This window comes from Podarcis bocagei, assembly GCF_964188305.1.
Source record: "Podarcis bocagei genome assembly, chromosome: 8".
NCBI lineage: Eukaryota > Metazoa > Chordata > Lepidosauria > Squamata > Lacertidae > Podarcis > Podarcis bocagei.
The window spans coordinates 74,287,453-74,308,495 of NC_138133.1; the positions used below are offsets into that span (position 1 = coordinate 74,287,453).

At 40.4% G+C, this 21,043-nt stretch overlaps 1 protein-coding gene across 5 annotated transcripts in view; it reads right to left on the reverse strand.

Moving 5' to 3' along the window:
* The window catches only part of CSMD3 (CUB and Sushi multiple domains 3), a 607,508-nt gene that overhangs the window by 432,238 nt on the left and 154,227 nt on the right, over positions 1-21,043 (reverse strand). For all 5 annotated transcript variants that reach the window (XM_081204227.1, XM_081204230.1, XM_081204229.1 and 2 more), the window contains exon 4: positions 4,071-4,265. In XM_081204227.1, the coding sequence (XP_081060353.1) occupies positions 4,071-4,265 (195 nt within the window). The remainder of the gene's footprint in view (positions 1-4,070; positions 4,266-21,043) is intronic.

Here is a 21,043-nt window from a genome sequence, read left to right on the forward strand (position 1 = left end):
TCCATGTATTGTGTTTGATATAACTTAATCTCTCTTAAAATCTCCTGGGACTTTGGTTTTGTTCTTAATTTTTTCTCTCCTTCCTTTATCTTTTCCAAAATCTTTTCTTTTTTCTCATTTTGTTTTTTCCTCTTTATTGAGTTTTGTTGAATCAAGAAACCTCGCATCACCGCTTTACTTGCGTCCCAGATCACTCTTTTCTCCACGTCGGCCCTCAAATTTATTTCAAAATAGTCTTTTAAAGTTTTTTGGGCCTTCTTAAGGATCTCCTTATCTCGAAAGAGGGTGTCATTCATTCTCCATCTAAATTGACCAGTTGTTGTAAGTTTCATCTCCATTCTCACGGCGTTATGGTCGGAGCAAGTTTTTGGGCAGATTTCCACCTTCTTAATCTTTGGAGCCATACCACTAGTAATCCAAATTTGATCGATTCTGGTCCAGGTCATCACTGCTTGGGAGAAAAAGGTTCCCTCTCTCTCCAGAGGGTTCCTTGTTCTCCATATGTCTATCAAGTCCATGCTTTCCGTCATTTAAAAAAAAGTCCTAGGAAGTCTCCCTTCCTTAGTAACTGTTAGTCTTTGTGCCTTGTCCATGTTAGTGGAGACCACACCATTCATATCTCCCATGATTATCATATTGTAATCCAAATAGTCCGTCAGGGTTTCATGAAGTCTCTTGAAGAAGTCAGATTTACCTTCATTTGGTGCATAAATTCCAACAACCAAAAGTTTTTCTCCTTGTACTTGTATCTCCACTGCCAGGTATCTCCCTTGCTCATCTTTAAACATCATTTTTGGGGCCCATTTCTCTTTCACATATATCACAACTCCTCTTTTCTTAACTTTGTCTGATGAAATAAATTCTTGTCCTAGTCTTTTATTTATAAGTAGTCTCCTGTGGGCTCTAGTTATATGGGTTTCTTGTAAACATATCAAGTCCAGTTGTTCTCTGTTCAAAATATGAAATACTTGTCTTCTCTTCAAAGGCCCATTGATCCCATTACAATTCCAGCTAAGGAATTGCAGAGCCATCTTGCTATTTTTCTGACACTCCTCCAACAGCTCCAAGTTGTTGCTCTTCTTCTGATGGTGGTGGTTTTTGTCCAAGCGAGAAATTCAGGATGTCTAATGCTCTCCTCTGTTCTGCAATTGGGTCCACAGTCCCCTTCTGCAGGTCCTCCTGGTTTCTTCCCAAAAATTTGTCTTTGTCTTGAATTGTCTTTATTTTCACCTTCTTTCCGTTATAATCAAAAGACAGTCCTTGTGGGAATTCCCACCTGAAGCGGATAGAGTTTTTCTTTAACAGAAGAGCTAAATCCTTGTAGAAGTTTCTTAAATCCAAGATATATTTTGGGATGTCTTTGAAGATCTGTACAGCTGAGTTTCCAATTTGCAAGGCCTTTTCAAAATGTAGCCCTAATATTTTGTCTCTTTCCTCCTTAGATCTAAATGTAATCAGGCAGTCTCTCGGGGTCTTTCTGTCCTGCTTTTTGCCCAGTCTAAAAGCTGTTGTAATTTTAAATTCGTCTTCTTCCAGATCCCAGCAGTCAACAAACTCCCGTGTCAAGTATTCCACAAGGTTGTCTCTTTCGTTCTCTGGAATCAATCTTAATTTCAAATTTCTCTCTTTTCTCTGTAGTTCCCACAAGGCCAAAGTTGCGTCATGCTCATGGACCTTCTTAGCAATCGGCTCTAAATTCTCTTGTATCTCTCCAGCAATAGCTTTCGCTTCTTCGGCAATTTTACGTGTGGTAGAATTTTCCTCTACCAATTTGTTTATAGATTCTGTATTCTGGTTTAGTCTTACTGATATTTCTGTTAATTTTTGTGTATTTTCTGAAGTCTGTTTTGTCAGAGACTCCAGAGATTGATTTATTTTAAGCAGAGCTTCTGTCACAGCTTCCATAGAAACAGCTGTCCCTTTTTCTTGTCCTGTTGTTCCTCCAAGTCCGGCAGTTACTCCTGAAATTGAGCCTCTTTTCTTTGTCTGTTGCTGCTGCAGCTGTTGTTGTTGTTGCTTGGTCTTGGCTCTTGTGACTATCTCTTCTTGTGAGCCACTCATGTCAAGGTCGTTTCCCACGGGAGCTGTTCCCCGTTGGAAAATTCCACTGACTTAAGCCGTGCCCACCTTTACTTTACCCTCTAGGGGGAGCAAATCAAAATGGCCAAAAAATAAAATGTCCAAATACAGAGACAAAGGGGAATATCCAAAGATGTAGAGAAATTAAGGCAATTAAAGCAAGTATAGCTGGAAGTTTATAGCTGCGAATTGCCACAGTTTCCCAATAGATACTGTTTCGTCTTACTCTGATGTACTGTAGCCAAACAGTATATAAACTTTGTATCACAGTGGAACTTTTACAGGAGAAAGTCAGTTCAGTGTCCTATTGTCCTAAAAGGCAGACCGTTTCATGCACTTAAATGACTGAGGCAGCGGAGGATTTTCTTTTAAATAAATCATGCAGTTGCCAAAGTCTCTTTCACCTCCCCTCTGCCCTGCTAGCTAGAGGGGAGATCTAAGGTCCAAATGTCGGGTTTTATTAAATAAAAACAAAGTTTTCACGGATGCAGGTTTAAAGTTCCGTTGCTTTCGCTTTCATGCAGTTGGGGGGAGGCAGACTTCCTTGATTTTAACCTCCCTGCTTTCAGCCCAATTTTCAAATTTTAAAGGGTCCCAATTCTTTTTCTGCTCTTACTCACGGGAATTCAGTCCAGATTTTCTTTTCAGGAAGGAATCGGCGCTCTCCGCTTATGGCGACGCGGCTTCACTCCGCAGGCTGGGTAGCGACTCTCAGCACCGCGCTCACTCCCGATGCCGCTCCGGAGCCTTTAAAAAGGCTCTTTCACAGTACCGGGGGGCGCAAAGGTGCCCACCGAATCTCCTTGCTCTCAGGCTTCAGCGCCTGAGATTTTAGGGGTCCCCCGCTCGCCGTAGCGGGTAAGACCCGAACTTGCGGAACAGTCCTTCTCCGGAGCTCGGAGGTAGGACCGCCATTAAGCGCTGGCACCGACCGCCATTAAGCGCTGGCACCGACCGTGAGTGGGAATTTGCATCCCCATCAGGATGCTGAACTGAGCAGAGTTTTTATAATATACACTTGGGAGTAGGGGTGGATCAGCTCCCAGGACAGAGATTACCCACCCCTGCTGTAGCACATACATGGTCAACCCCCTTACTAACTTAGGCCTATCAGTATAGAGCTTCCCTCATTAAACAGTCATTAAAAGCTGGAATCTGATCAGTACTGGATTCAGATCTAAAACTCATGTGGCTGGGCTTGAGCTTATTTAAGTCTTATTGGAAGTCAGGTGTGCAGCCCTGATATAATATATATTTCAAATATATTAGCTTAAAAGAGGTAGGGGGTTATACGATTGAAACACATATGCAAATCACTTCAGCAGTCACTTTTTATTGTTATCTTTTGCATACATAGCTGGTAAAAACCAGGGAACAGATAGTGAAAGTGAGCTTGGTTGCAAATGAAGCTTTTAAATATTTTTATGTGCGTTTTTATTCAGAGTGTGAGAGACTTTATGGCTTTGTTTTATAATAGCTATTTATTTTGATGGGTTTTAACCACCACAAATGATTTTTATTGGCCTAACTGTTGGCGAAAACTGACACATTGTTATGTTTTATGCATCTCTTAAGTAATATTCTTTAAATGCATTGGCCTGTGAGGGACCTATTTTAATATGATGATTGATTGATTTTGTCAAATCAAACATGGCAGCGAATATTTCCATTTTTTTAGTTAGAATAAATAAATGCTGGCATTATAGTTCAGAGGAGTGTACGAAAATACTGGAATCCGATCAGAAATACTAACAAACATAATTTTTCGTTCGCTGCGAATTTTCCCCAGTTGTGTTCTAGAAGCAGCTGCTTGTGAGATGGTAACCGAAAGTAAGTACATTGTATGAAAAAAATAAGGGATACAATCCAACCAAGCTCAATCACTTTCTTGTTATCGGTGGTTTCAGTGGAGTTAATCATGTCTCCTTCCACTGAGGTCAGTGGTACTTTGAAATGCTTCCCTTTGAACAGAAATTGCTCTTTAATCTTACCTCTGCAGATAGGAACTGGAAAATCCCAGGATGCTGTGTTGACTGAGTTAGCTATACAGGTGAGCTGGGGGTGTCCATCCAAGATGTATCCTGTCACACAGCTGTAGCGGATTTTGTCACCAACATCAAACCTTGTACCATACAAGACACCTTTAGGTGGGACTCCAGGATTTCCACAAGAACTGCTCTGTAATTCTGTAAAAGAAGAATCGCCATTACCACAAGAGAACATAAGTGAAATAGCATATATTTGAAACACCATTGAAAAAGCCTGCAAACACCCTGTTTTGCCCCTGCCCCATTCTGTCACTTTTTGTGATGTTTTCGGGTCACTTCCAGGTTCGGCGCAATGTGTGTATGCGCGGTCGCAGAAATGTTGGACGTGCCTAAAATGGTCGCTGCCTGCACTATGTGACAATCCATTCTTAGGGGAAAAGGTCTCTGATATGATGCATAATGTCACAGTATAGACAGTGGTAAAAAAGAAAAAGAAAAAAGGGTGAAGCCAACTCAATAAACCAAAACAAGTAATCTAAACAATTCCTTTATAGCTTTCATAAAAGAGTTCAGGGCAACAATCAAGTAGAGTCAATTTCTACTAGCTAAAGAAATTATGATGCATTTTAGGGAGTAATATTGAGGCTCTACAGAAGCCCCACAGGAGATAAATCAGGACCTTGAGTACTGAAGATAGATAAAAGAAGTGTACTGAGAATAATTAACCTTTTGAACTATTTTCCTTTTTTTCTGCAGCCAGAAAAATAAGGGTCAGAGATACAAGTAATTAGCAAGTAATGAAAACTGAGACACCAACACTTTGTTTTTTAGTCTGCAGTGACCAACAAGCCAATTACACCAAGAAGAAAAAGCAACCACATAAGTTTAACGATTAACCACATAACATCAGTGACTACTTTTTGTCCAATGATGGCTATACATTTAAACAGCAAGATTTTAACACCTTTTAATCTTTTTTTTGTACTTGGCTGGGAACTCACAAAGTGTATAAATTATAATCTGAGGTATCACACTGAAGGAAAACCTACTTCCATCTCAACCTGTCCAAAGGCTAAGGTCATATGAAAATGTCCTTCTCCAAATGCTTCAGCAAGGCTGATGTCACCAACGGATAGAGTTATGGAATTATCTCCCCAAGGAGGCCTGCCTGGAATCAAAGCTGTTATCATTTAGATGCCAGGCTATAACCTTGCTATTCACTCAGCCATGCACCTGATTTTTCCACCTGCTGCTTTTATTTATGGTCTGCTTTAGTAGATTGTATTTAAAATTTTGTTTTCATTCTTCTGTTGTTGAAAACCACCTTGGAAGCAATCATGATAAAGTGCAGTATAAAAAAACCACCCTTGTAACTTTCAAAACACAATTGTAAATAACAAAGGTCACACTCCTTTGCCCACCTGCTGCGTTTCTGAGTTCAATGGGTCTTTATTCTGAATAGACACATATAGAATTGTGCTGTAAAGGTGCAATCCTGTACCCACTGGGCTGTGAATGCACCCCGGTTCAATGGGGATTACATCTTGGACGGAGAGAATTTAAATCGGTTTAGTAATGATATTAGTAAAAAGGTAATGGTACCCCTGACCATTAGGCCCAGTCGTGACCGACTCTAGGGTTGCGGCGCTCATCTCGCTCTATAGGCCGAGGGAGCCGGCGTTTGTCCACAGACAGCTTCCAGGTCATGTGGCCAGCATGACTGAGCCGCTTCTGGCAAATCACCATTTACCTTCCTGCCGGAGCAGTACCTATTTATCTACTTGCACTTTACATGCTTTTGAACTGCTAGGTTGGCAGGAGCAGGGACCGAGCAACAGGAGCTCACCCCACCGTGGGGATTCAAACCGCTGACCTTCTGATCAGCAAGTCCTAGGCTCTGTGGTTTGACCCACAGCGCCACCTGCGTCCCTATAGTAATGATATTAACTAGGAGTATAAAGGTGAAATTCAGTGTTGTGCTATGATGAACGCTCCTGCAGCTTGCTAGATGGAATGGTTTCCCCTCTGCTCCTCCCAACTGTTCTTGGGGTTCTCCCACCCACCAAGTCATCTTTGGGGGGCACCATGGGGCATAGAGGAAGGAGAGCGGGGAGACCCACTGCCCAAGGGCTTGCACCGACATTATTCATTAGGTGAGTCCTGTCATTTATAACTAGTTCTGCCTGGTGGAAGGGGACTTTGGAGGTGCATTCCTAAAACACAAGCAGGCCATGGAGCAAAGTTCTCCTACTTAAAGTAAAAACAAAAGGGGGGTGACTCACTCAGGGCAAGTGAAAACCCTCAAAGCACATCTAAAGTAGCTGCATTGATCTCAGCCACCATCAGCTGACAGCATTCTCCTTTCTTTCTCTTCCGGCTGTGCTCTCCGAAATAATACGTGAGCACGTTAGAGGTTCTGCCACAACTGATTGCTTATTGCCAATGGATTGCTGGCTCTAATGGAAAAAAAAGTGATGAAGTTGGTGGAATCATTTGGCCTAGCTCCACAGAAGTCAATGTAATAGACTAGATTCCATTATCTGAATTCTTGGCTCACAATATTTAATTTTCATTCATTCTCCGGTTCCTCCCTGTTTTATTACGGCTCTGTCAACATAATTGCCAATATATTTAAAAGAATTTACTCGTTAATTCAGAGAATATCAGATTGCATAATCATTCACTCCTGCTAGTAGGTAGCTCAGTATTCATTTCCCCCCTTATACTCTGGACTCCACCTTTGGAGCCAGTAACAATTTTATTTAACCTATAAAAGCAGGGAAAACTTCCTTTCCTGTAAGTACTACAGATATATAAATAAGGGGAAACAACTTCTATGGTTGAAGCCATTTCCTTCTTCTGGTCTATTGGGCATACAATGTTTCGTTAGCTGGCATATCAGCTAAAAGTGGGTCATTCACTGATTTTCAAAAAAATTCTTTTATCCTTAAGTAGCAGATATTTTATATATTTGCTTGCTAGTGAGGCTCACCAATGCAGACTTCCAAGTGCATGGAATGTGAAAATTGTTTTAATTGCAGGGATATGTTATGTGGGTTCCTTAGAGAAAAATCTATGGGTTTGGCATGATTTTGTCATTTCAGAGATTTACTGGCCTCATATTCAAATAAAGTAAAATGAGAGATTAGTAACTCCCCCCAAGTTCTCCTTGTTTTGACACCAGTTTTGGTTTTTAAACCTGGAAGACCTTGGATCATTCCTGAGAACTAGGAGCTTAGAAAAATACCTGTCCTCATCCCTGCTACCCCAACCCCTAAGATAAGCTGCATCCTTTTACTTCCCTTCCAAGGCAAACAGTGCCAGGTTCAGATGTGCAGGTGTGCAGAGATCTTCAAAAGGAGACACTCTTCCTTCTCCCCATGATAAGCAGTACATTAGGAGGTACACCACAAAGGCTGTTGTGAAATGAGTTCTTTTGATGGCTGCTGGAATTGCAACTGAGACAGAGAGAGAACCATGCCCCAGCAGCCACAGGGATTTCATCCCCAATACGCAGCATGTCAGGAAGTATACTGTGGTAATGTGTCAAAAGCATTGGCTAAACAGAGCAATCAGCAAGATGCCAACCCTAACTCCTGATTTGGGTGGTAAGCACACATCTGCAAGTGGGCCTACTGCAGTACCCTTCCTAGAGTATATGTGGAATAATTTTCGCTCATCACTATTTTTCACTAATGGTGTGGGGGGGGGGAGAGGAAAAACACAAATGGGGGAAAGAGGGGAGCACAAAGGTCTGCAGTGTGCTGCTAATTGCCATATTATGCACTGGAGATTGGAAAGCAAGACATCAAAACTAGAATATTGTTGGAAAGACAGGCCAACTTCCATTTCATTCCCCCATTATAGTAATACTCAAATGCAGTTGATTAATGTACCAAGTAAACCAACTGAAGTTTTTACCCCTAATTCTGGAAGAGCAAAGGAAAAGAATTCCAAGCACAGGGTCAGATTTGCTTGATTTCTGTCCAAGCAGGACCTGCAGAAGCAAGAGAAGTTGGTGTGATGTAGTAAAGAACCTCTTAATGAGAGTGAAGGAGGAGAGCGCAAAATATGGCCTGAAGCTCACTATCGAAAAAAACTAAGATCATAACCACTGGTCTCATCACCTCCTGGCAAACAGAAGGAGAAGAAATGGAGGCAGTGAGAAATTTTACTTTCTTGGGCTCCATGATCACTGCAGATGGTGACAGAGGTCATGAAATTAAAAGACGCCTGCTTCTTGGAAGAAAAGCGATGACAAATCTAGACAGCATCTTAAAAAGCAGAGACATCACCTTGCCAACCAAGGTCCGTATAGTTAAACCTATAGTTTTCCTGGTAGTGATGTATGGAAGTGAGAGCTGGACCATAAAGAAGGCTGATCACCGAAGAATTGATGCTTTTGACTTCTGGTGCTGGAGGAGACTCTTGAGAGTCCCATGGACTGCAAGAAGATCAAACCTATCCATTCTTAAGGAAATCAGCCCTGAGTGCTCACTGGAAGGGCAGATCCTGAAGCTGAGGCTCCAATACTTTGGCCAGCTCATGAGAAGAGAAGACTCCCTGGAAAAGACCCCGATGTTGGGAAAGATCGAGGGCACAAGGAGAAGGGGACCACAGAGGACGAGATGGTTGGACAGTGTTCTCGAAGCTACCAGCATGAGTTTGACCAAGCTGCGGGAGGCAGTGGAAGACAGGAGTGGTCCATGAAGAGTCGGACATGACTAAACAACAACAATAATATTGCATAACTTTTGAAAAGCCGAAAGTAATATAATGCCAAATCTTGTCATTGTGGGTAGTACCACACCACTGAAGAACTGCTGGCGTCACAACATAGACATGGCAAGCCTAATTCCATGACGTGCAATGAGCAGCGGCAACTATTTAGTGCAGACATACTCAAAATCACGTGCCACAAACACAAAAGCTTTCTCTGAATTGTGAAACTCTCTATTTGTTCTTAAAAATATTAATTCCCACAACTAATTAGAAAGGAGAAAAGGAGACTAGCTTGTAGTCTTTTTTTCACCAATTACTTTTCACCTGAGATACAATACTGAGCCCCAAGCACAAATAATTAGACTCAATCCATTAATTAAATGTGTTTGTACAGAGACTTTGAACGTACTGTAAATTCTAATTGCATCTAGCAGATGTAGTAATTTATCTCCCCAAACCTCATCAATCCATCCCCTTACTTCATTAGACACTATACACAGTTAAAGTATGACTAGTTCTGAAAGCATAATTTTTATCCCTTCCATCCCATAAATTAAGTTTTAATAAGTGTTGATAGTGAACATTCCAGGAAATGTTTAGGAAAGTCAGCTGCCTATCTGTATTTCTCGTAAGAGTTTTATTTCTATCTCTTTTTTTTATTTGATTTATATCCTGCCTTTCCTCCTGAAAGTCCCCAGCACAACAGACAGAGCAGTGATAAATCTTTCTTTTTTTAATGTTAAATGCAATTTGGAGTTGGATTCCAAAGTGCTATTTTGAACATGTCTTTAAAGTCTTTCACTTATGTTGATGAAGGTTCTTTTAAAAATAAATAAAATAAAATAAGCAGCTGATCCCCATACCACTCACTAGCACACTTTCTGCTTATGACATTCTCTTATGCTTCAGAAGTAATTTTCCCTGACAAGAAAGGAAAACTGCTATTCAAGACACATGTGCCAACATATTTCTCCAGGGCATGTGAATTTCATATTGTGGTCCTCCAAATCCCCCCCCCCCCAATAAAAGTGCTCTAAAGGGTAGGAGGACTCTCCAGAACAAAATCAAATATGGCATAAGAAGTTGCAGTATGAAGGGGGAAATGCTGCAAGTCCCTTCCACTCCTTTTATTGGCAGAGGCCTTCATTTGATCAAATACTCTTCTGTGGATGGAAGGGTAGAAATAGATGCAACCTACAGAGTCCAATTGAACCTCAAGTGTTTTGAAGAGCATTGAAGTGTAGGTGGGTTCCCATGAAGCAAGATGCAGTGATAACAGCAAGAACCTTTATTGAACTAACAGAACTGGACAACAAGGACAAAGCGACTGCTTATATACATTTATGAAGGCATGGACCACTCCCACTCTCAACATGATTGGCTGTCTAAACTCCCAAGCTGCGAATCATAACTCAGAGTTTAAGGGCCAATGGCAGTGGTCCAAATCCTGAAATGCTCTGTGATTGGATATCATGTATTCAAGCAGAATACAGGGGCTCATAATCCTTAGTCCAGAGTCAAGCTCAGGAAAACACAGACCACTGAATACAAAACACCCATGAGTCTCCCTTTCAACTTTAGTAAGAGCCTCTGATTTACAGCTGTAATTTTACAAAACCTTTGGTCAAATGAAAACATTCCCTAAGAGGCAATTTATGAAGTGAACTCAATGCCACTCCTTAGTGGATCCATAAATAACCTTCCTTCAACAGACATGGAAATATAGTTTTGCTATAATGAAAAAATTCTAAGTCTAATGAGTAAATGCATTCTATAACTTCTTTTTTGCAACAAAACAGTTGATAAAAATCTAGAGTCCCTTGGTACATTAGATAAAATTTGAACCATTGACTAATTAATCCATACTTCTAGCATCTGCCAAAAAAAGCTCTCTAAAATGTTTCAACTTATAAAATAATTTGGTACATAACTTATCTGAAGCAAATTAAACCTAGCAGCTACTACAGGAAAAAGAACTACATGAACTCAACAGATTCAAAATTACTTAACCTGAAACCAGAGCACTTACTGACTTATGTATCAAACATATTGTACTTTCTCACCAGGCACAAATGTATTGGAGTGGTCTCATTAGAGCCAGCAATGTCCATCTTTTGAGGTTAATGATGTGGCATGAGAAACCTATAGTTTGGACCATAATGACCAACTCTGCACATGGAAAACTGTGGTGAAAGGGGCTCTGGGGTTGGGCATTGAGTTCTACCTCCAAAGTCATGGGTCTCCTCCTGACCCCGTTGTTACTATACTGGGGCATAACTTGTTATGTTAATTATTATCATAATCATTATATTAGAAATGTGATTTTTTTTGTAATCAGCCTAGAGGTTTTCTTCTTCATTAAATTTGCATTTTACCCTTTATCCATAGAGCTTGGGGCTGTTCACAGCTTTAAAACACAAAATGCATAATAAAAAAGAAGAAAAACAAACAGACCAGCAACCCCACCCCTAATCAAACAGTACATAAATTTTGTTAAATAACTAATTAAGAAACCAGCTTCTGAAGCAGGAGTCTGCTCTATGCATGATAGCTCTCTGTGCAACTTCATTTCTTAATTATGCATGCATTTATACCCCACTTTTCCTCCAAGGAGCTCAAGGTGGCAGACATGGTTCTTTCTCCTTTCCATTTTGCCCTCACAACAACCCTGTGAGGTGGGTCAGGCTGGGAGATGGTGACTGAAGGACACCCAGTGAGTTTCGTGGTTGAGTGGCGAACTGAACTCTGGTCTTCAACATGTTAGTTAATTGTGTGGGGAGCCTCCACATCTACAGCAAACTTCCTGCTTCCAATATTGTAGTAAAGTAGAAATTTCAATAAGCTGTTCTTTGGTCAAATAAAGAGCAAGGTCTTGTGGGAAGCCAGCAAGCCACAAGAATTATGGGAAAGAGGTCCTGTTGCTTTAACCTTGCAGACCAACAGGTTCCTAGGGTGTGAAAGGCTTATCGCAGGAAGGAACCTCTCCAGTTGATTTGAGAGCTTGACACCTGGGGTTTAAGTTATTCACACCCAACCAGGGGAGTTATCTATCTAATGTGTATCTGCATAAGATCCACGGAAGGGAGGAAACTCTTTGATCCAAGTTCTGAGAACTTAATGAGCTCAGCTGTCACAAGTTAAAATTATTAGCCCATAAGCTGGTCATTGGTGAATTTGAATGTAATCAAGAATTGTGATTGGGTCAGGGTTCTGGTTCCACATGAGATTTGTGAATAAAGATCCTAAGAATGGCTGAGAAAAGCGCACTCTGCAACCTGCAAATCTGCCCGGCTGTTAGCATACCACCTTGCTAGCAGTCCTTCTGAGTGACTCTTTGTGATGGAGATTCCTGCTGACTTTGTAATGTGGATCTACTGAAGGACTTTGAATTATCTTATCTCTATCATTGTGTTTAGCAGTGAGTATCTTAGTTAGTTATACTAAGCAATGTCTTTATTTTTCTTGCATGTAATCCACAAAAGATGTGCCTGCTTTTGAAGCATGTTAACTTTATGTTTTTTAAAATAAATTTTAAAAAAGAAACTTTCTTTTGTCCTATGTGCCTATCCGAGGGAAAGGCTAAGTCCAACGCCTGACTAATTGGTTACACTATACCTGACAAATTTCTGCCTGCAAGTTTGTGGAAGCAACTTGTAGAGTGGGGCAACCGGTAACAAAGGAGCATAGTCTTCTCCCTTGGACTGTGTCTCCAGGTACCCCGAGAAGAGGGAGTGGTGGCAGCATTACCAGCTCTGTTGCGTTTTGCTTTGTAAAAAAGTAAAAGGCTGCCGGCCTCCGTTCCAGAAACCTGACCCAGCCAGAGGGCAAAGGCAGGTGAGGGAGGGGCAAGTGGCTGGGACCTTTACTACAAATGTCATGCTCCAAAATGATGGTGCAGAACAAACATTATGTGGCAATTGTAAAAAAGATAATTCTGTGGATCAAACCAATCAAATGGGCACACATCTGCTCGACTAATCAGCATGTGGAAAGTGAACATATTGGGGAAAGGTTGCTATCCTTCCGTTTGTGAAAACAAAAACAAAAAGATTTTCCCCATTGTAGTATTAAAATTCTCCATCTCCACATGTCATATATACAACCTGAATAGATTGGGGGAATTAGCATATTCATTGTTTATTTTGGGCTGAAACAAAATATCTCCCCTAAACATTTCATATGGAAGTCAAAAATGTACAAGCTGCACTATCTCCCAGAATTCAGTAATAAAACTCCGAGGGCAAATTGCTGATATAAAATTTCTGGCATGCTTCTGCATTTCTTATTCCGTTCTCGTTCTGCATGGAGACTCTTGTTAATGTCAATGGGAGTTTTGAGCTAAAATCTAGTGTAAAAATATGCTCCAGAGAGTTCCCCTTAACGGAGATGGGCAAACATTCTTAGAACATTTAATTAGCAAAAATTCCCCTATTTGTAAATATTAATTAAAGCCATTCAAATTAACTACCTCTCACAATTATACTTTTAGATGGAAACTATGAACAGAGGAAAGATTTTCTCTGGCTAGAATCAATGATACAAGGAATACCAATTAACTGGGGGCTGGGGGTTCACAATTCTGGCTTTCATTATGAACAGATATCCCTTTTGTCATGGGACTGCTTGAGCATGAGCAAAACAGTGTGGAACTATTGCAGAATTGGTGCAGGAAATGGTACCATTTGAGGTGAGGCGCAGCCAGCGATCACTTTCTTTAACTTTGAAATGTTTTACTACCTCTAATGTGGCAGTGGCAAATCTTCACTCCCATGCTGCCTTGCTGTCAGGAGTGACAGCCTTCCTCAAAGCAAGACATTCTGGATGATGTTGCTTGGGATAGTGCCTCCTCTTTTAGGATGGCTAAAAAAATGTAATTTAATTTGAGCTACTTTAGGATCTTAAAGAAGGCTGATCTCGGAAGAACTGACGCTTTTGAATTATGGTCTGGAGGAGACTCTTGAGAGTCCCATGGACTGCAAGAAGATCAAACATATCCATTCTTAAGGAAATCAGCCCTGAGTGCTCGCTGGAAGGACAGATCCTGAAGCTGAGGCTTCAATACTTTGGCCACCTCATGAGAAGAGAAGGCTCCCTGGAAAAGACCCTGATGTTGGGAAAGATGGAGGGCACAAGGAGAAGGGGACGACAGAGAACGAGATGGTTGGACAGTGTTTTTGAAGCTACCAGCATGAGTTTGACCAAACTGCAGGAGGCAGTGGAAGACGGGAGTGCCTGGCATGCTCTGGTCCATGGGGTCACGAAGAGACAAACAAGACTAAACGACTAAACAACAACAAAAACACTTTAGGATCTTGGATCTTGGGGCAGACCTGTCTTCTTACCAATAAGATATGTTTCTTGAAGAAGGATGGTAGTAGATACCATACTCAACAGTGGGTAATGAACTTTGGTCCCTTTATAGGAATTGATGTTGATGCTCTAATTTTATCCTGTCTGTTCTTGCTTGTAAAGTGGAATTGAAAATCAGGCCGCATCTCTCTTAAATTTTCCTTAATTAGACTCTGAGTTTTTGCAGAGTTGTAGAGCTCCAAAAGCTTCAGAAAAGGGCAAGAAGAAAGCTCAGAGGTGATGAAGCATTTTCCCCTATGAGGAAAGGCATCTATGTAGGGTGGGGTGGGAAATTTATGGAAGTTTATAAATATACTAATAGTTGGGATATTCCTTCCCTTTTCATAATACCAGAGCTCACGGTCATCCACTGTAGTGGTCTTCAAACTTACATCCCCAGATGTTGTTGGACTACAACTCCCATCAACCCCAGCTAGCCAGTGAGCTCAGTTGGTTAGAGTGTGGTGCTGGTAATGCCAAGGTTGCAGGTTTGGTACTCCTATGGGACAGCTGCATATTCCTGCAATACAGGGGGTTAGATTAGATTATTTTCAGGGTCCATTCCAACTCTCTGATTCTATGAGGTTGAAGAGTATGGATCTAATGAGATTGGCAGGTGATCAAGGGCAGCCAAATGGGCATACTTCTTCACAGTGTGTAATTAAGGTATGGATTTTACTGTCACAAGATATCGCACGCGCCACTAGTTCAGATAGCAGGTTAGATTAATTCATGGAGAATGGGAACTATCAATGACTGCTGGTCATGATGGTTGGATGCGGCTTCCTGGGATGCCTCAGTGGGCGTGGAAGGCTGCTGCGTTCATTTTTCTGTGAACCAGCCTGAGATCTTAGGATGAAGGGCAATATATAAATTGAATAAAATAATAAATAAATTAAATAAACAGATGAACCTTTGGTCTGGTCTAGCAGTATCATTCTTAAATTCTTATCTTTTTCTCTGAATCATCCACAAAAGATATACTATGAAATATCTAGTATCTCAGTTGTGTCTGTTAAGTGGTATTATTTGCTACTTATGTTGAAGGATAGCTCAGCAGGTTACAGTGTGGGGCTGATAAGACCAAGGGTGCAGGTTCAATCCCCATATGGGACATCTGCATATTTCTGCATTGCAGAGGGTTGGGACTTGAGTACTTAGGGTCTCTTCCCACTCTACAATTCTATTATTCCCTCTCTCTCTGTCTCTCTCTCTCTCTCTGTGTGTGTGTGAGAGAGAGAGAGAGAGAGAGGAGAGAGAGAGGAGAGAGAGAGAGAGAGAGAGAGAACACGAGAGAGATGAACAGGACCATAGTTCAGTGGTAGAGCATCTGAGGGACCCAGGTTCAATCTCCAAAATCTCCATGCGGGTCTAGGAGAGACTTTTGTTTGAAACCATGCAGAGCCACTGCCAGCCAGTGTAGACAATATTGAGTGAGGTAGACCCATTGAATGAGGTGTGGTATAAGGCAGCTTCCTATCTCCCCTGAAATTTAACTGTAATGTTTAGTTCCTACAGCGCTTTCAGTCCAAAAGCTTTCAATAAAAACTTACAATAACAAACGAAAACAATGTGTTCTGGGTACGGGCCTCGGAATGTGAAAGGGCGAAGAAAAGCAGAGAGAGAAAATCTATAGCACTTACTAAAACTGTGCAAGACAGTGTTTTGTTCCCTCTCCCTCTTGTCATTAATTACTGCTTCTATATTCAGCACCACTACTGCATTTAAATGGTCGTAGTTGCTTCACGGGGGCTCTCTACTGTTCAGTTAAGAAACTACATTTCATATTTTGCCAGGAATCCTAGGCTTTCCCTCTTTTGTGGTTTTAAAATTTCTCAGATGAAAATGGAGACATGTGCATAGTGACCCAGTCCTCATGCTTATCTAGGATGGCGTCTTGATTCTGGAATACCCTGCTCCCCCCCAAAAAAAGGCATGGTTGATTGGTGACATTAGAATCTTTTCTGTGCCATGTTGAAACATGAAAAGCAAAAGAAAAATTGCCCAGGCATTGTAAATGGTTACGATTACTCTCCATTAATTATAGTGCTACCTCTTGGTTTGCTAACTCATTATAAATGCTGTTGCTTTATTGTTCTGTTGTATTTGTGTCCGGTACAAATAGTTTTAATCGTGCCCATTGTACACTGCCCTGAAATTCATTTCAATGAAGGGCAGTTGAGAAAGATTTATAAGTACATTTGTTTAAAGGCCCAAAGGGGCAGGGGGTGGTGATTATAAAAGAAGAGCAGGTAGGAGAATTCAGTCTCCTTCACATTTTTATGAAAAGCTACCTAATCCACATTTCTGAAACCAACAGGCAGGAGAAAATACAAATATCCTCAGAAACGTGCACTTCTCTGAATTTTGTGGTGCAGTTTTCCTACCCCCATGCAAACAAAAAAGTGGATGTTAAAGGAAATGTGGATAGAAATATGTGCAAATTTCCATGCTGACTTCTTTTTTTCACTGGGACAAACTGAATTTATGATTAAGAAAGTGAGAAGATGAGAGAAACCAAAACTGAAAGATTTCTCCATTCCTTTTAACATGTATCCACACACACACACACACACACACACACACACACACACACAAACCCCATAGGGAAGAGTGCCTGGTAAACATGGATATATCCCCTTCCCTTGAAATTGTCAGTTTGATTAACTGAGGTGAGTGCCCTGGGATATTGGATTTGTGTCTCTGTGTGTTTTTGTGTCAGAGAGGAAGGAGTATTCTTTTAAAGTAGGTTCAGCCCATCAAAATACACCAGCAGGATTTCACCGCTGACACTTTATTTTGGAGGCAAGGAGACAAAAATAACTGTTGTACTTTCCTTCTGTGATTGCAACATGTGTGGCATCTTTATTTATAGAACTAAAATAATGCCTTATGCTCTGTGCTGAGATGCCAGCTTTGGATTAAATAAGTCTAAACTTCGCCCACGCCAAGTGTTCAGACTCTTCCTAAAGAACTGGAATGCTTAATGCCTGATTTCTATGTTATATCTTTACAGAGGTAGGTCTGCCTCACGAATGAGACTGTGCCACATTTGGGATTTGTTTAAAAAATTTTGCATTGCTTTTCTGTTGAAAATATTCCAAGTGTCGCATAAATTCTGAAAACAAAACAAAATGAAACAAAATGAAATGAAAAGGATGACTTAAGGATGCAAAGACTTTAGTTGTTTTTGAAGGATTTAAAATGTTTACTGAAATCATAAAGAGGGAGGCATGGGAGGAATCACCCCAAAATGACAGTGAGTATTAAAACAAAACAAATGCAAATAGACAAAATGCAAAATGGACAGTGACAGAAACTAATAGAATCCCAAAAGTGAAGAACAATTATACAAGAATGTATTATGATAGGATGTTCCTGTTAAAAATATTCACCCATTGTAGTCATTTAATATTACTTGTTAAAACTATGTCTGCTGTGGATTTTAATGACTAACAATTCTACAGTTTTAATAATACAGCCCTCTACATCGCTCTTCAGTGTGGTGAAATTTAAGTAATTTGCTCTTATCCCTCCCCCCAACTACTCATACATCAACTGCTGAGACAGGCCAAGGGTAGTCAAGGAATGTAGATAGATAATAAGCAAGCAGATTGTCAGAAAGGGACTAAGCAAACATTTATGGAGGCTATTACCTACCTTTGATATTTAATTTGTTGCAGCAGGCCAAAAGAGGGGCTTTCCGCACTGGATCTATGCATTAAATTTACTCTTGAAAGGTGATAACTGATTATTAAAAGAATAAGCATAATTGTCTAACTATTCAGTTACAACCTTAAAGCTCATTTAAAAAAATAAAATAAAATACACAAGCGCATTTAGGTGACATAGAGGGCAATCCTATAGCAAGATCTGGGATGAGCAACTCGTGATGCAGTAGATCTCCAGCTCAGCCGGGTGATGCCGGGATCACCCAGGCTTCAGTCCCCAACCCCGGCTCAACTGTAGATATGCCAGTGTAATTTTCTCATCTCAGTTCATCTGAGGTTCAGCTGGCTGAAGCTGGCCCAAATGCAAAATGGGGGCATTCCATGGGTGCGGCAGGACATTTCCAGAGAAGTGGGGGCTTATGCTGGATCCTAAACCCATTCAGCTCTGTCATGTGAAATGGCAAGCTTGTGCAGAACACTATTTAAAAGCCTTGTTTTCCCTCTGCCAAGTTTAGACAGCTGCTCCACTGCCAAATGGGGTTCAGATCCTGTTGCTTTACACTAGCATAGGTTTGCTCCCATAATTCCTGTGTAGCACCATCTCTGCATGTCCATAGGAAATAGATATAGTGTATATATTCTACTAGTACTGCTAACAGTTATGGAATAGTATGCATACTTAACATAAAAATCCCTATAAAATGCATATTTTACTGGAGAATGCATTGAAAATAATTGAGAAGTGTATCTTTTACATAAGAAGTGCAGACCTAATTCAAACAACAGGACAGAATTGCAACATGGCAGAATGGAATGAACCTATGATTAAATGCTAGCAAGAACAAAATGGGATAGAATTAGCTGCTCACCCTATTTTAATTCCCCTTGTATATTGTGAGCTGAATTAAGACTTGGGGGAATAGCCAAATTTCAAACTCATGTTTAGATTTCTACTTTCATTGCTATCTGTAATCGCTACATAAGGGGAATTACAGCAAGGGCTCAGTCCTATTCATGCTTACTTTACATCAAACCCTAAAGAATATGATTGGTCTTGTGAATAAATTTAGATAGGACTGGGCTGTATAAGTGTGTTTGTGTGTATATATAGAAAGAGAGGAGGGGAGCGGAAATATTAGTAATTGTAGTCACTATGGATCTCTCTTGTTCTTTGTCAAAACATTGATTTATGAAGTGATCTAACAGAGTACGAACATTTGCTTTCAATTTCCAACAAATATTTCCTTCCGAGGAAGACGAACTAGAGACATTTTAGAATAATGACATTAGATGGCAAAGAAATGTCAAAGAAATGAAATCTTCTGTAGTGTTAATGGAAAGAGTGAAGAAAGTATTCTTCTAAAATATCAATAACCATGTTTATAGCTACATAACAAATGTGAACAGTGATGATAGTGTAATAAATCCTTTCAAGGCCAGCTATTCTTCAACTGCAGTATTAAATACAAAGAACTGAATTGACTGAGCAAGTGATAAATTTATTCAATCTCAAAAGGAGAAAAATGCAACTATGGAAACATTTCAAAAGATAAATAAAAGATAAAAAAACCTCAGCATCCGGTGGGAAGAATATTGAGATTGCCTTTAAAATGGGCTGCATTAGACACAGGAATCAAATTTTGACAAAATCATTTGAATTATTAGTCTTATCTAAACAGACTGAGCAGGATTGTTGTGGTTATATATGCTTTCAGTCTGGTTCAGTAAGTCCAATCCCAGCTACAGCAAGATAGGTACTTTCAGTATTGAGCAACCACCCTGACTAGGCTCATCCTCACCACTGCCACTCATGTTTGTGACCTATCCCTGCAAGCTCAGTCCTTACCATCACTCAGAGGAATATAGGGCAAAGCAAGAGGAGACTCTTGCCATTTCATGCTGGAAAGAATAGCTATAAGGCTAGGGGAATCCTGGGGAGAGCACTGGGTCCCCCTGTTGGTGTGTGTAGACCCCTCACACCACTCCTGAATGAGACAGTTCCAAGGAAGTACATTGAATTGGGAAATGGTCTTCAGGATTTGAATCAGGAGCCTAGCCTGCTGAGTCACCATGGAATGTGCATGTACTCATTACATGCCAGTACTTCCACCTACCAAACCAAACTGACTTTAACCATTATCACATACAAACATGCCATCCAGCACATGCTTATATCAATGGTGACCATCTCTAAGATAGCTTACAGGTGCCAGGAAAGATGTGACTATCTTGCTGTTTCCCTTCAAGTATGTGTCTTTACTGAACCAAAAAGTGTGTCAACTAACTCACCCTGGCACTTGCCATTGGGCTATAATTTTCCTAATCGATCCTGGAATATTCATGGAGCTAGTATAGCTGTCTCCTGTACCCATGCAGACATTATTTCCCTATTTGCATGTTATCAGTTTGTCCCCTGTCAGTGTACAAGTCTCAGGATGCTCTCAGCCTCTCTTAAATTTTCTTAGGATCTTAAACTAATGCACTGCCACAATATTATGTGGACATATTTGCTGTGATGCATTGAACTGGCATCTGGTTTTTGTTTTGGCTGAGTGCTTGAACATCATCTTGGGGGCAGAGTCAGCATGGGAGTGAGTCTCAAAAGCTTTAATGACCCTAAACACATATCTAACACAAATCCAATTATCCAGTCGTCCAACACACATCCAATTATCCAATGCACTTTTAGAAGACATAAATACATAACAGGGTTTTCTCTGCTTTCTCCCATCATCCTGATTATAACCAATAATCTTTTATGTGCTAGATGCTAACAGATCCTAGATGCTAACAGATGCCATTGTTTACTGAAATGTTTCTCACTGGATATAGTCATCTATTATACTGCTTTGGATGCAAATACTAAACGGCAAATATCTTCAATGTGCAAAAAAAATAAAATCTCACAGTTGGAATATAACGTTTGAGGATTTTCAAGCACATTTATATATATACACACAAGCTGGTTTTTGTAAATTCTATTTGTTTGCTCTAAGTAAAGATCCCTGTAATGAATGCAAACATCAGACTTAACAAAATCTTTGCATTCTGGGTTTTCATAGCCTAAAGATATGAAATCCAGTCCTCATTAGCTTTTAACAAATGCAGGGCACACTTAACTGAATTGACATAGAATTAGTGCTAAGAAATTGTAAAGGCTAGTCATGGCAAATAACCTGTTCAGAAACTTCTTTTTTTAAATGGATTGAGACAATCCATTTGTGACCATGGTGA